Genomic DNA, 14,932 nt, shown 5'->3' with positions numbered 1-14,932 from the left:
AAACCAGTTGCTTTGCCGCTTTCACCAGACATTGTGGGTCTATATGAGAAAGTGTCAAGGCAACCAAGTTTACGGGATCCTAAAGATATAGATCATCAATTTAAAGTTGAAACATTACAGGAACAAAAAGTTGGTGCAGAGAAGGGTTTCTTTTGCCTGCTAAAGGAGATTGTTTTATGCAGATGTTGGTTAGGCATGGGAAAGCGTTTGCATTTTAACTAGTTGAAATAGGTTGTGTGGATCCAAATGTTGTCTCTCCTATGGTAATATTTACTATGCCACATGTATCATGAAAGTTGAGGCCTATTCTGGTGCCTAAAGCTTACTTGCCAAATCTAATGGATTTGCTAAATGAAAAGATACACATGAAGATCTTGGAGTGCTCTTCAATCCCGTACTCAAATAATTGGTCCACTATGACAAAAATAATGGGGCTTTGAGATTTATTCAAGACATGTAGCCGATAAATAAAGTAACCATAAGAAATGTGGGTGCAGATCCTATGGTTAATTTGCAAAGGCTTTTGCAAGCATAGCGATCTATTCTTTGGGTGATCTTTACTCGGGGTATAATTAGTTTTAGCTTGCAATTGAGAGTAGAGAAATCACAACCATAAAGACTCCCTTGGGGTTAGTACGGATGTGTACTCTCCCATAGGTGCAATGAACTCAGTGGCTCCCATGACAAATGCTATGAATAGGGTATTTAAGGATTTTATACCCCACAATTTGACAATGCCCTTTTTGAACAATGTTCCGATCAAAGGGTATGTAGTGGATGAAACGAATGAAGAGATAGATAGATCATATTGTTGATTGTGAGAGATTTTTAATGCATCTAGAAGAGGTGCATTTAACTCTTTTTAGACAAAAGTTAGACTATGGAGTTGAAGAGGTTTTAATTCTTGGGCATATGTGTGGGGCCTATGGGCAAAGACCATCACCAATTAACATAGATGGGATTGATAGAATACAATATGTATGCATGAATGTATCTAAGGTGCATATATTCTTGGGTGCATGTGTATTCTATTTGATATGGATCCCTCACTTTGCACATGTAGCTGATGCTCTACATTAGCTCTTAAGGAAAGGTCAAAGGTTTTATTAGGAAAGGAAGCATGAGAAAGAAATGAAGAAATTGAAGCGGCTCTTAAAATCTACTCCTACATTGAGAAAGGCTGATTATTCACATGGGAAGCCTATCATTATTATTGTTGATACAAGCCCAATGGAGATTGAATGGGCAATTGGGGAAGATGATAAGGAAGGGCAAATATATACAGTTTGGTTTGGTGCTAAAGTATTGACCGAACGGTAGAGAAGGTATCCACATGTAAAAAGAGAATTATGGGGAATTGCGGCAGCCCTAAAATGTGATAAGAAGGACTTTATGGGTGCTCGCGTAGTCATTGAGACTGATTGTTTAGTGATCTTGGGTATGATTACTAGTTGTGCTACCTCGGACATTGCTATGCTCCGATGGATTGCATACATCGAATCTTTGAACCCTAAAATTCAACATATTGCAAAAAGAGATAACCTAGTGGTAGACATGTTATCTCGGGCATGCTATGCAAATGAAAATGGGATGATGGATGAAGAGGAAGAATATGATTTTCTTACTATTGCTAAAAATGATGTTTTGATTGGTGAAACTAAATTGGTTGCTGTTGTAACTATAGGTACAACTCTCATGAATGCAAGAACAACATTAAATGCAGAATACAATAGCTAGTTTGTGAAGTACAAGGGCTGCAAGAGTGAATTCAGCAATGCAGAGAGTTGCTACAACACTAATAGAAGCTTGGATAACAAAGAAAAAACACTTTAGATACTATGTATCTTGTGTAGAAGTGTTTCTAAAAACAAATATGCGGGAGAGTGGAGGCAAATTGGTCAATACCTCAACACATTAACAAAGAGAAAAGAGTGGTTGGATGAGGAGTTTAAGAAGATCGAGAGGAAAGCCTATGGATTTTTCCTAAAAGACGAGTACTTGTGGAAACATGATAACAAGAAACAAGGTATGCCACTGTGGGTTTAGGGTGACAGGGCTTCACAAGTAAATGCTATGCATGAAATCCTAGGTACTTGGGGTACTTTTGCAAAGATTAAAGAAAGATATTGGTGGCAAGGCGGCATGTAAGGATGTTGCTCACTTTGTGGAAACATGTATGACATGTCAAATGTATCCATCTATGAGACGTCAGGATTATGGATTGCAACCCATATATCCCTTATCTCTTCATTTTAAGTGGGTGGTGGATTTAGTCACGATGCCTATAGGTCTTTGGCAAATGAGGTATCTTGTACTTGCTTGTGAAGACTCGACTAATCAAGTGGAAGGGAGAGCTCCACATACCAAGACAACAAATGTAGTGTGTACTTTTCTCTTAGAAGAGATCTTTTGTCGGTATGGCTATGTGGGAAAAATTACAGCAGATAGGGCAAATTGGATGCAGATGAAGCCCATGATTTCTTTGCACGATTGAGAAGAAAGCTTGCTTTAACTTTAGCTTATAACCCTAAAGGAAATGTCAAGATTGAAAGAGGTCACCCACCTATTGTGAAGATATTGGCGAAAGCATGTGGAGAGAAGGTAAAAGAGTGGCCACAATTGCTCCCTTAAGCTTTGTGGGCTGACAGAATAACTCATAGTGCTGTTATAGGATATATGCCTCTTGAATTGATGTACGGTCAAAAACCTATCATGCCAATAGAAGAGATGACAGTCACATAGAGTGTGCTACCTTGAGAAGAGAAGCTTCAAGAGACTTGAATCTACTGTCTATGAGTTGCTAGAATTGGATGAAGATAGTGACCATGATACAAGGGCTAGTCAAGATGAAAGGCTACAATATTTGTTGAGAATCAGCAATCACACTCAAACAGCCTCTTTGTATGGAGTCTCAAGGTCAAGGACATGCAGGCTAACTTATCCCATATGCACAATGGTGCTTACTGCAGTTTCCTACTTTCCTATAAAGCATTGTACTTGCTTCCTTTCTTAATGCAATGATAGTACTCTTTTCATTTCAGTAAAGTGTCAATGTCATTGTCCACATACACAAGATTGTGTTTATGAGTCCAAGTCTCAATCTTGGAACCTAATTCACTTGTGTAACAAACAATGTCCTTTCCATCATGAGTCTACATTTCTTCTTCCATCCTCCATAGCTTCCGCCTTTGCCATGCTCTAGATCCCGCATTTCTCACATGGTATCAGAGCCCAGTTGGGCATGGCATTGCTTGTCTAGCCTCTCTTGATTCCTTTCAACCTCAGTCTAGCTCAATGTCAGCTCATGACTTCATCTCCCAACTCTACTATCACTGAAGCTTCCATGGCAGCCATAGCCAGCAGCACCCTGTCAGATTGAGCTGCTTATATCTCACTCCACAGGTCAAATGTCTTGGAGCTTCCTTCTGGAAAAGTATTCCCCAACTCACAAAGCTTCCCTGTATCACATCAATCCAGGACATTGGACCATTTGGAGCTCAACATTGTGAAAATCCCCAATCTCTGCTCTGTGTCTGCCATAGCCAGACAGGACCTACCTTGCTTGGAGCTTCCATAACTCTTCAACCAGGCCATTTCAGCCCACGATTTCTTCTAGGGAGTTGTTCCTCTGCTCAAGGCGCTTCATCCTGGCAAGATAATCGATGACATTACTGCGCCCTGGCTTCAGCATTGCGAAAATCGCGGAATCCTGTTAGAAATGCGCCTGCTGCTGTTCGACGTGCCTGCGTGCTGCATACTGTCCACGATTTTGATGATTATGATAGGACTTTGGTAGCCCATGAAATCAGCTTCCTAGGCATATAAAAATTTTTGAAAATGATCCACTATAGCTCCTGCAATCAACAAAAAACCAGGCCCCTGTCTTAGAAACCCTAAATTCCACCATAGCCAAAGCTTCAAAATCTTGACATTTTTTCACTGTTTCTCTCACTGAAGTTATCAACAATGATTTTAATCACTGAGCAATACTCTCTAAAGTTCATTAAAGTACTGTCACTCAGATCTGAAGGCATCAGTATCAAATCAAGAAGGGGAAGATCACTTGGAGTAAAAGACTTTTGCAGATTTGGTATTCATTGACACTCAGTTAGTGCTTTTTAGCACTTGTGTCTCTCAATCAATTCTTCTGTTGCTCAAATCTAATAAGTCTGAAGTTGATTTGCTACTGTTCCCGTAAATCTAACATGGGCAAAGACTCTCCAAATGCTCGATTCAAAGGAGTCAGATTCCACTTGGCAAACCCGCATCAAGCTCATCCTGATGAAGAAGGGTCTCTGGGCCATCACAAATGGCAAAGAGAAGAAACCTCGGGACGCGGACCTTGCAACTACTTGGCAAAAGAATGATGACAGAGCTCAGGCCATTATCAAACTGGAGCTAGACAACAGTTATATCCATCATGTGGATAACTGTGAGACCTCACAGGATACATGGAAAAGACTTGACACCCTGTTCGGTGCACAATCTAAATCATCAAAGTATGGTCTCCTGATTGAGTTCTTCAAGCTTGAAATGAAGTCCAGCACATCACTTGCCACACATCTCAATTACATGGAAGGAATCCTAACCCAACTTGCAGGAATAAACATTAAAATGGATGAAGATGTTTGCATCGGTGTTCTACTTAAGAGCTTGCCTCCTGAATATAATAATGTATCAACAAGTTTAATCAACATGCCAAATCCTGAACTTGTTGATATCCAGGCATCACTGTTAGAAGAAGAAAAGAAGCTAAAAACCAAAGAAGAACCAAGTACCTCTAGAGATGAGCATGCATTATATGTTGGCAACAGGTACAAAGGCAAGAAGGATCACCTCTTTTGTGACTTCTGCAAAAGGACCGGACACACCGAGAAGTTCTGCCACGCAAGAAAGAGATCCCAAAAGGCCTATCTAGTCGCAGTCAAAGAAGAAGAAGAAAATGGAGCAAAGGAAGAAGATGAAGATGAAGACCACCAGGATCGGAAGGACAAGACTCATCAGTCCTTGTACTCTCATAATTCTGATAGACTGTTTTAATAGCCTTGTATTTTCCTTGCCCTAATGTTTCCCGCCATAAGCTTTGTAAACTCCTTATGTAACTTGGCATTATAGTCCCTGTACACTTTGTGAGGCCCCTGTTACAGCCTCTGGATGTCCACCATGTTTATGGTACCCACTCTTAGCTTTTTCTGCAACAGCCTCTGGTGTTTTGCCATGTCTGTGGTATACCCACACTTTGCAGGTGGTTCTCATTACAGCCTCTACACACTCTGTGCCTTTCCTAGTTGTGATTGAGGAGGGGTGTTGAGAATCAGCAATCACACTCAAACAGCCTCTTTGTATGGAGTCTCAAGGTCAAGGACATGCAGGCTAACTTATCCCATATGCACAATGGTGCTTACTGCAGTTTCCTACTTTCCTATAAAGCATTGTACTTGCTTCCTTTCTTAATGCAATGATAGTACTCTTTTCATTTCAGTAAAGTGTCAATGTCATTGTCCACATACACAAGATTGTGTTTATGAGTCCAAGTCTCAATCTTGGAACCTAATTCACTTGTGTAACAAACAGTGTCCTTTCCATCATGAGTCTACACTTCTTCTTCCATCCTCCATAGCTTCCGCCTTTGCCATGCTCTAGATCCCGCATTTCTCACAATATTTGCTTTACTTGTTGTAGCCAAGGTTGCCTCTTCTCATAAAGCTTCTGAATGCTAGATTTCTCGTTCTCTCCCATGTTTATGTTACTATCCTTCACAACAATAGAAAAATCCATACTTATATTTTTCACATGCTTGAAGCTTTTCCTTCAATGAACACTTACAAATTGATGCCTATCGCATGGCCGATAGAGACATGGTGAGGGGACATGCTATAAACCCTCAATAAAAGCACTAAATGCCTATTAATTTGCAATTTACCATCATTAACATCGGGCCACAACTCTCCATTTGTTGTAATGACCTTGCTCTCCAGTTCTCTTTCCATGACTAACTCAACTTGCCAAGCAATTGGAATCATTAAGGCTTGCTATATTTGCATGTGCTACTTATTTTTTTACATGTATCACACTATCTTGCAAGGGGCTATGTGTAAAAGCTTGTTGATTGAAATTAATGCCAAAGGCACAACATTACACATAGGTTTTCTTTTAATACCCTTTGTATTTTACCTTAAAACATCATGTGTATAGGAGTTATTTTTGCAAAGTATAAACCTAGCATCTATAAAGTGCGATTTAGTGAGTGGGTCACAACAACATGATATGAAGTGTATGTAGAGGGCATTTATGCCCCATAACACTCCTCTCTTAGAGAGCATGGCTTAGAACGCAAAATGCACTCCATTTTTGTTTAACATTACATGAGACTTTGTGTAAGTGATTATAAGTGCAACTATGTGACATTTCGTAATTATCTTTTTTGTTATTTTTTTGGGTTAAAGAAGAAAAACATAAGGTTACACCCAAAATTGAAGAAAAGCATTTTAAAAAAAGCTTAAATGTTTGAAAGCTTTTAGGTTTTTCAAGTTTTTAAATTACAAAAGCTTTAAAAAGCTTAAAGGAAAGCTTTGAACATTGCAAAGCCTTAAGCCTCTATAAAGGGGGGAGAGTTAAGTAGTATGGGCCATTCTCTTCATTACAAAATCCGTCTCTTATTTGAGGAGAGAGGAAGGTCATACACAAGTGTGTGGAGACGTGTACGTTAGTTCCTCGGTCTCGCGTTTGCAAAGTAAAAGGTTAGATTCAAATCTTCGTCATTTGTTCTTTTTAGGATCAGTACGTCATGTATCCACAATTGGTGCAACCCCCAGTGCTCTTGCTCCAATCTATGGCGGATTGTAGTATTAAGTAGGGGTTAGAAGAAAATGATCTTTTGAACGTATAGCGAAAACAAAAGTGTAACAAACTTTCAAACATATTGAAAAAAATGAAAACATAAAACTTCAATAAGCCAGATATTTTGAATGGACGGAGGAATGGCACATTCTCTCATAATTATTTAATTACGAAGAGATTTGTGCCAACTCTTCGGCATGCTATATAACATGTTTTCTACTTTTATTTAGTTTTTTTTAAGATTTTTAAGTATTTTTATTGTTTATTGATTTCATTTATTCATTTTATTAGAATTATTATTAAGAAGAAAAAAAATCATCATCCTTGCACGACGCTAAAATGGAAGACTAACAATGTGGGCATCCTGTGGTATAGTCACAATGCAACATCATGTTGTCAACTCGCAAAATAATGATCCATTTACATAAGAAATACAAGTTACAATGGCTTTGTCAAGCGTTATTCTCATCCTTGCATGCCAACAACACAAACGGAAAAAAAAAGAATAAATACGTGGTGTTACTCTTACTAGATGACATAAAATGAATTCTCAATGCAAAGCCATTACAACTTCAACAATTGAGCATCATTGATACATCCATCTCGGTTTGCAAAATGACAAGAGCGATTGCAAATGGAACCTTGGATCGTTAATCTATTCTCAATAACCCTCTAGTCTCTTGGAATGATGGATCATTTTCACAACCATCTATTAGAATTGACTTGATTACATCCGATATTGCAAATGTGTTTGCTTTCAACATGTTACATAATCTAATGATCCAAAAGTACATGGCTATAATAGAACATCCACATCCAAGGACATGATTTTGCATCCTCAACATGCAATCCATTGAAAGGATTATAGAGCTCCATTGTGAAAGCTCTCCATTTGACTCAATGCTCCAAACACGTCACAAGAATGAAAGATGTTACAATTTGCTTGAAAATGGAGTCGAGCCAAGTTGACGACACGTATTCCAAAAAGCTGTTCAGCATAAGTTCTCATGCATCATATTACAGAATAATAATCGTCTCGTTGAAAGAACAATAACGTTCAGGGCGGATGGCTTGCCTGCAAGAACCTCACCTTGCCTAGATATCACCTTGGAAAATGCAATGTTTCCGTTCTTATTCCCACTTGGCCATGGTGCCTATTACGATTAAAAAAAATGTAAACGTTCAAAATCACGATCAGTGACTCGAACTGCATATGCATACATATTCTCCTTTCGACATTGTCCATGTATTTAAACAATGCAAAAACTTATCTACAAACGTATTTCGCTTCGAAACACGATGCAAGTCGAAACACCATCAGTAAAACTACTACATAACAAACATGCAAGAACGGCATATAGAACTTCAAACTCCTTTACTAAGCTGCACATGCCAATCTAATTAATATTTCATTATACATTGGCACAAGTATCTTCATTTTCGTTTAACATATCGTGAAACGTTGCCTAGGTGACTAGTATTAAATGATATAAAGGCACTAGCCTAAGGGATAGGTGCTTTTTGGAGAGAATTTTTTGGGTGAGGGAGGAAAAACGTTATGCAGCGAATGCTAAACGCAAATCTTTAGAAGATAAATATAGACCTGTTGGTGATGCCGTTGCCGGACATCTCCGTCTAGGGTTTATGCTGCTTCTAATCTGTGCTCTGCAGCTGCCTCGTCTCCTTCCTTCCGTTCTTACACCGCCCACGACGGGATCACAAGACCGGAGCTTTGACTGCACAGAGTTGTTTTCTCCTCCGTGTCGCCATTTCTAGCTCTAGAGCTTTTGCTGAAGTAAGTTCTCCAGTCTTTACACCTCAATTTCTTGTTGGATGCTCCCGGTTCGGTTTTTTCGATTTGGTGGATCAACAACATTTTCATATTTGCGTTCAATCGGGTTTGGTGACAATTCTCGTGAAACAGCCAGTTTTAGGGTCTTCCCTGTAAACTGATCTAGAATGGAAATTAGGGTTTTGATAGTGTAATGCTTCGAATTGTCGGACTCTGGCAGCTTGTGCATGGATTCAGAATTGGATCAAGTTGAGTTGAGGACAAGCCTAATCAAATCAAAATCTAGAATTTTGCGAAGGCCTGTCTTACTGCTTTGTGGTTGGTTATCGGATACTTATTGCGACTTCTATAGCACCTCTGGCAGAGGAATTATGTATATTGAATGTGTTCCTTTTACCACACGCTGACATGGCAGCTCTCTGTCAGCTGCTGTTCAGTCAACTGTGTCTGAGTTTACTCCGAGTACAACTACTCTAATTCCATTCCATTCTTTACTTTAGTGCTTAGTTGTTTTCAGTTTTATTTCTTAAAAAGAACAAAAAAAGCATGCAACTGTACTTGATTTGTCTGCAATAGCTGTGTTTGTTCATGCATCAATAAATATATTGTGAAGAATGCACATTTATGTTTTGTGGTCTATGACATTGTGAAGAGGACAGGAGAATGCGGTCCACACGAAATGCTGCTAAGAACACACCCCCTGCCAAGAAAGCAGGCAAGGTGGCTCCTACCAAATCCAGTGCAGCTGAGAAACAGGAGCAGTCAAAGCATGAAAATGTCCCTGTTGCAGAGGGTGCTAAGCCTGTGGAAACAATCACCGTGGACATTAAGGTAGAGGGTTTGGATACAAATAGTGAGCCAAAAGAGACTCCACAAGAAAATGTTGCACCCACAAATAGAAAAGCTATGGCTTCTGATAAAAAGGCATCTGTTGAGGAAAAAGTGAATGAAGAAGTTGCCTTGCATAATACAGTTGATACCAGCAAAGCTGAAGAGGCACATGCAGCAGCTGAAAACAACCGACTAGCTTCAGGAATGGATCTTGATGCAGCTGAGCAGGATGAAGAAATGGCTGAGGAAGAGGAAGAGGAAGAAGAAGTTGAAGAGGAAGAAGAGGTTGAGGAAGCAGCTGCTGCTGAGGAGGAAGGGGTGGAGGAGGAGGTTGAGGAGGAGGAAGAGGCAGAGGAGGAAGAGGTTGAGGAGGAGGCAGAGGTGGAGGAGGAGGAGGTCGAGGAGGTGGAGGTTGAAGAAGTTGAGGTAGAGGAGGAAGAAGAGGTTGAAGGTGCTGAAAATGATGGAAAAGGAGAAGAGGAAGGAAATGAAGAAGAGTATGAGGAAGAGTACGAGGAAGAGGAGGGAGATGGAGAAGAAGAAGAGGAAGATGGAGGAGGAGAAGAAGAGGGCATGGAAATAGATGCAGAGGAGCAGCAGATGCTAGAAGAAAGACCAGTCACTGAAAGACAGAAGCGCAAGAAGTTTGAGGTTTTTGTTGGTGGCTTGGACAAAGATGCTAATGAGGATGATGTACGGAAAGCTTTTGAGGTTATTGGTGATGTGGTGGAAGTGCGCCTCATGAGACATCCTTTGACAGGGAAAAACAAGGGTTATGCATTTGTCCGATTTGCCACCATAGATCAAGCTAGAAGAGCTTCCACTGAGTTTGAAAGGATGAAGGTTCGTGAAAAATCAGTTCAGGTTTTATTATACTTTTCCATAACTTTAGTCAAGTGAGTTTGATCAGCGAAAGTTTTGAGTGCAACTTATCTGCTTCAGCTGGAGGCATATGAAGGCCTGCCATTTCTTATTTTCTATTGAGAGGCTGGAACAATGTGTTGTCTGAACAGATTCGAGATAAAGAATGTGGAGTTGTGCCTAGCGAGGACAATGATACATTATTTCTTGGAAATATCTGCAAGACTTGGAAAAGTGAACAAGTATGTCTTGGATTGCTTAACAGTTTCATGTCGACCAGTTTTGGGTTCATTTTAGTTGAATCATCTAACAACTGATGCTACTGCTTCTAGGTCCTTGAAAAATTGAAAGAATATGGGGTTGAAGGCATTGAAGAGATGACTTTGATGAATGATAAGAAAAATGAAGGATTGAATCGAGGTTTTGCTTTCTTGGAGTTGGCAACTCACAACGATGCTGTAAAAGCATTCACACGCTTAAGCAGGCCAGATGCTATATTTGGCTCTGATCGATCTGCAAAAGTTTCTTGGGCTGAACCATTTGTGGACGAGGAAGTCATGGCCAAGGTTGGCACCTGTGACAGTAGCCCAGTTTATGAGAATACAAGATTTTATGATTGTGATGAGCCCTGACTAGAGTGAGTGGTACTGAATCGAGTTCTTATACCTTTTGCACATGCAGGTCAAGTCAGTCTTTGTTGATGGCTTACCTGCCTCATGGGATGAATCAAAAGTAAGAGAACATTTTGGAAAATATGGTCCCATTGATCGCATTGTTTTAGCAAAGTACATGGCGAGATCCAAGAGAAATGACTATGCATTCGTAAATTATGCTACTCGAGAGGGTGCTGTAGCTTGTGTAGAAGCTCTGAAACAGGAAGAACTGCTTGATGGAGATACCAAGGTGATATTCTGCAGATATTCCTCTTTGATGAGCTGTAACTTGATCAACGTGTCTCAGTTATGAATCCCGTTCCTTCAGGTCAAAGTCAAAGCTCAATTGGCAAAACCTGTACCCCGAAAGAAACATAAGAAGGGGGCCCGAGGTGGTTATCCAGTTGGTGGCCGCCCTGCAGGACGTGGTAAAGGTTGAATATGATGTCTTCCTGTGGTTGATGAAGTCATGAAATCTGCTTGAGTAACCTTGTCAATTGTTTTTATAACTTTGTAGGGTGGGTCCCTCGTGGTGGTGGTCGGTTTGGTATGAGGGGAAGAGGCTTTTTTCGAGGTGGTAGAATGAGTCGAGGTGTTGGCAGGCGTTTTTATGATGAGGCAAGTGTGAAAAAAATGATCAGAGCAGTTAAAAAACAGGTTGTGGATGAAAGACCTTGGCCAGAGGAAAGGCCAAGGGGTAGATTTCCCCCAAATGGTAGGGGTCTTCGGAGGATGCCTATGGGTGGTATGAGACTATGTCAATACTATTTCTCTCTGTTCGAACATTGGTTGGATCTATATGCTGGGGGATCATAGTTAACTTCGAATTTTAATAGCATGAGATTAGTGGATATCCAGTTGTATTTCTCAAAGAAATTTACAGGCAGATGATTAGTTTGATAGCATGCTCAACTGTCTCATACTTTTACTTATTGCTGCAGCAGGTGTGCCCTCTCGTCCTTTAAGAGGAGCTATTAGAGGGGGTTTCCCTAGGCGGGAAGAGCTGAATTACTTGCGCGGGAGTCAGCCAAGTAGACCAAACCATGATTTCACTTCTCCAAGAGGCAGGGGGGGTTCTTCCAGGCGTGGTGGCTATAGAGATGACTATGCACCAAGAGGTGCAAGACTGTCTCCAGGCTTACCAAGGTCTCGAAGCTATTCTAGAGGGCGACAGCTTCCCCGTGAAGACGCATATCCCAGACGACCTGATAGAGGACATAACTATGAACGAGATCTAGATGTGGGGTATGGGTCTGGTGTCCGTGACTACAGTGAGGCTGGCCCTGGAATGAAAAGACCATATTCTACTGTGGTAAGTGTTTTTTCGGATTTTTTCCAGAGTGTAATTTGGTGGTTCTGTTGAGCCGTAGTGACTCACATATTGCTGGTGTAACTCAGTTGATGCTATTTATATTTTCATAGGACGAAGCCACTCCATACTATGATTCAGGACGCAGGGGCTATCCTAGGGCTCGTGTTGATTATGCAGATCCTGGTCCTGCAGGGAGTGCTCACTATTCTGAGTCAGGAAGGTAGGTGCTCAGCATGCTTTTGTGTCTTGATAGTCCATATTATCTTTCTGTATATGTTGATCTTTTTGTGCAATGTCTTGACAGGCCGCCTATGGGACGCTCACCAGCTGGAAGTAGGAGCAATCTGGCTGCAGGAGGGGCTCCAGCAGGCCAGTCCCTACCGAATTATGATCAATCAGGTGTGGCCTTGTTAGCTTCCTGTGATTCATCTTTCTAAGTCTTGAAAGATGAAAATTTTGAGCTAAGTGGAAGCGCTATTTTTGTAGGTTCCTTAGGAAACAGTGGGTCAGGCCCTATGTATGGCTCAGGTGGACATGGCTACTCCTCGGTACTACAGGGAGGAGGGGATTATGTATCTGGTGCAGGAGAGGTAAGCACCTGGTCTTTGATGTTAGGCTGACCTGCACAATAAGAAGTAGAGATCCCTTTTGTAAGCTGATGATGGTTCCCAGTCCTGGTTCAAGTTGTAGGATAATGCTTGTTCAGTAATCTTACTGTAGGTTGTGCGAGCAAACTTATTGTAGCTGTTTCCTGGAAACCTAACATACCTTTCTTTTTTCTGCATGTAGGTGAGAGGAAGTTCATATTCCTCATCAATGTATGGGGGCCGCTCGAGTTCTGGCTATGGGCTTCCTGGCAGTGGTTCTGGATCATATTATTGAGTTTTAATGGCATTGAAAATTCTTGTTGCAACATGTATCTGCTGCAGACAAAAAGGATGGTTTCTGATTCATATAGCTAAATTTGTCCTTGGCAGTTAATGCTATACCTGATTTTCATCAGGAAGTTCCAGCTTAGCTCCTGGAATCTGAATCGAAAATGAGTTCCTTGTATGGGCTTTTGCCCAGGTTGTCAGAAGTTTTGGTGTATTATATGAATGTTTCAATTCAGAAAGCTGTAAGCTGTACATCAGGTGCTGCAACCCATGGGATTGATGTGTTGTGCACTAGCGAGCTGTTGCATCAGCAAAGGTATCCAACTTCGGGTAGAAGGGAATCGCATGCCTGTTTTTGTTGCACTCTCGCTCTTTGCACCTTGTGTATATTCTGGGCAACATTCCAATGTTAGTTGGTCTATTGAAGGGATGAGCTCATCTTACAGTTATGGTGCTTACATGTGTTTTTTGAATCTGGTGGTACTCGATGCAAGAGTAAATATGATAGATGCAATTGATGTAAGCTCCAGCATAGGAAGCGTATTGGCCCTGCTCATGCTGAGGATGGTGATGCTGGAGCATGAACAACCTGGTCTGCTTGCAAAGAGCATCATAACATGGACGAGACTACTTCTGGGACTGTTGCCAAGTTGTTTGACCTCTCAGCATCATACTAAGATATGCAAAGCAAAAGCATATATGCCTTAACAGAAACATGTGTAGCCCTTATGCAATGCAGCTGTGATGTGTTTTAAGCATGTTTGGCTGCCTCAACTGAAACTTGGCCCTTTTGCAATGTGACTATGACGAGTACATCCATTTCATACTGAGTATAGAGATGAGGCAAATGCCATAAAGCTAGATATATGTCTATGGTCAAGCAAATGCATATGTTAAAACTGCTCAGCACGTGGACCATTTAGCAGGATTTATCCATGACTCCAACAGTAGTGCACCTACTTGGATCATTTAGGAGGATTGTGCCAGGACTCCAACAGTCGAATTAAAACCACTTGGCTCCTTAACGTGCATCTAGAAAGTATTTTACCCACTTGCCTCCTTTATGTGCATCTAGAAAGCATTTTATGTTTTCATACTGCAGGGAGGATACAACAGCTACCTTACTGTTAAGACCTTAGAAGTTCAGTAAGCCATCCTACCAATTGCTAAACAGAAGTAAGCAAGAATTGCCTAATGTTTCAAAGTAGCTTCCTAAAACAGTTAAGTAGTTTATTCATATGATTTGTGTATTCTTACTTCTTTAAAGGAACCTTTGGTTAGTATTCCCATGGTCATAAAAAGAAGTCTGCAGTTTGCAAAAGGTCGGATTTTGTTTCATTTCATTATATATTGGCCTTTTTGAATCATTTCAATAGTCTGATAATACCTGCATACCAATCATTGTGACATTAGCATTTCATGGTTTCAAAAGAAAGGGCTGCAGTTTGCAATGCTAGATATTGTTTCATTTCATTCTCTGCCCAAGTTTATGGGTTTTGAAAGAAAGGATTGCTCGTGTGTTTTAAAGTGTTTTTTGCTTAGTTGTTTTTCTTGACAATGTATAGACCTTTTCAACCCAATGTGAAGCAATTCTTTCTCATTGAGTACTGCTAATACGTTTGAAGTGTGTATGTACTTTGGGTGGCAAAGTCAACTCATCTACTATTTGAACTTATGTATGGTATGTGTTACATGTGTCCATTGCAATTGTTGGAAGAAGGTGAGGAATATTGTAGGGTAATCTAAGCTGATCTCGCTAGTTGAATGA

At 40.6% G+C, this 14,932-nt stretch overlaps 1 protein-coding gene across 3 annotated transcripts; it reads left to right on the top strand.

Moving 5' to 3' along the window:
* Positions 1–8,352: 8,352 nt before the first annotated feature.
* LOC148041284 (RNA-binding (RRM/RBD/RNP motifs) family protein) lies at positions 8,353–13,418 on the top strand. 3 transcript variants are annotated; one of them, XM_087678846.1, is made up of 12 exons: positions 8,353–8,635; positions 9,292–10,306; positions 10,477–10,566; positions 10,657–10,890; positions 11,006–11,227; positions 11,306–11,405; positions 11,495–11,722; positions 11,919–12,289; positions 12,400–12,509; positions 12,594–12,688; positions 12,776–12,879; positions 13,079–13,418. In XM_087678846.1, the coding sequence occupies exons 2-12, from the start codon at positions 9,296–9,298 to the stop codon at positions 13,169–13,171; spliced, it is 2,658 nt and encodes an 885-aa protein (XP_087534972.1). In that variant the 5' UTR covers positions 8,353–8,635; positions 9,292–9,295; the 3' UTR covers positions 13,172–13,418. The 3 variants fall into 3 exon arrangements, with proteins under 3 accessions (XP_087534972.1, XP_087534977.1, XP_087534969.1); XM_087678851.1 differs by having other exon boundaries at positions 9,285–10,306; positions 11,922–12,289; XM_087678843.1 differs by having other exon boundaries at positions 9,285–10,306.
* The last annotated feature ends 1,514 nt before the right edge of the window (positions 13,419–14,932 follow it).

This window comes from Lygodium microphyllum, chromosome 1, assembly GCF_053477565.2.
Source record: "Lygodium microphyllum isolate KBCC chromosome 1, Lygodium_microphyllum_v1.1.10, whole genome shotgun sequence".
Taxonomy (NCBI): domain Eukaryota; kingdom Viridiplantae; phylum Streptophyta; class Polypodiopsida; order Schizaeales; family Lygodiaceae; genus Lygodium; species Lygodium microphyllum.
This window is presented reverse-complemented; position numbering and strand designations above follow the sequence as displayed.

Bases quoted from the DNA above. Each gene is read 5' to 3' on its own strand.
- LOC148041284 (XM_087678846.1), top strand. From the start codon at position 9,296: ATGCGGTCCACACGAAATGCTGCTAAGAACACACCCCCTGCCAAGAAA. The intron at 10,891-11,005 runs GTTGGCACCTGT...TTGCACATGCAG, and splicing joins ACGAGGAAGTCATGGCCAAG to GTCAAGTCAGTCTTTGTTGA. The intron at 12,510-12,593 runs GTAGGTGCTCAG...ATGTCTTGACAG, and splicing joins CACTATTCTGAGTCAGGAAG to GCCGCCTATGGGACGCTCAC.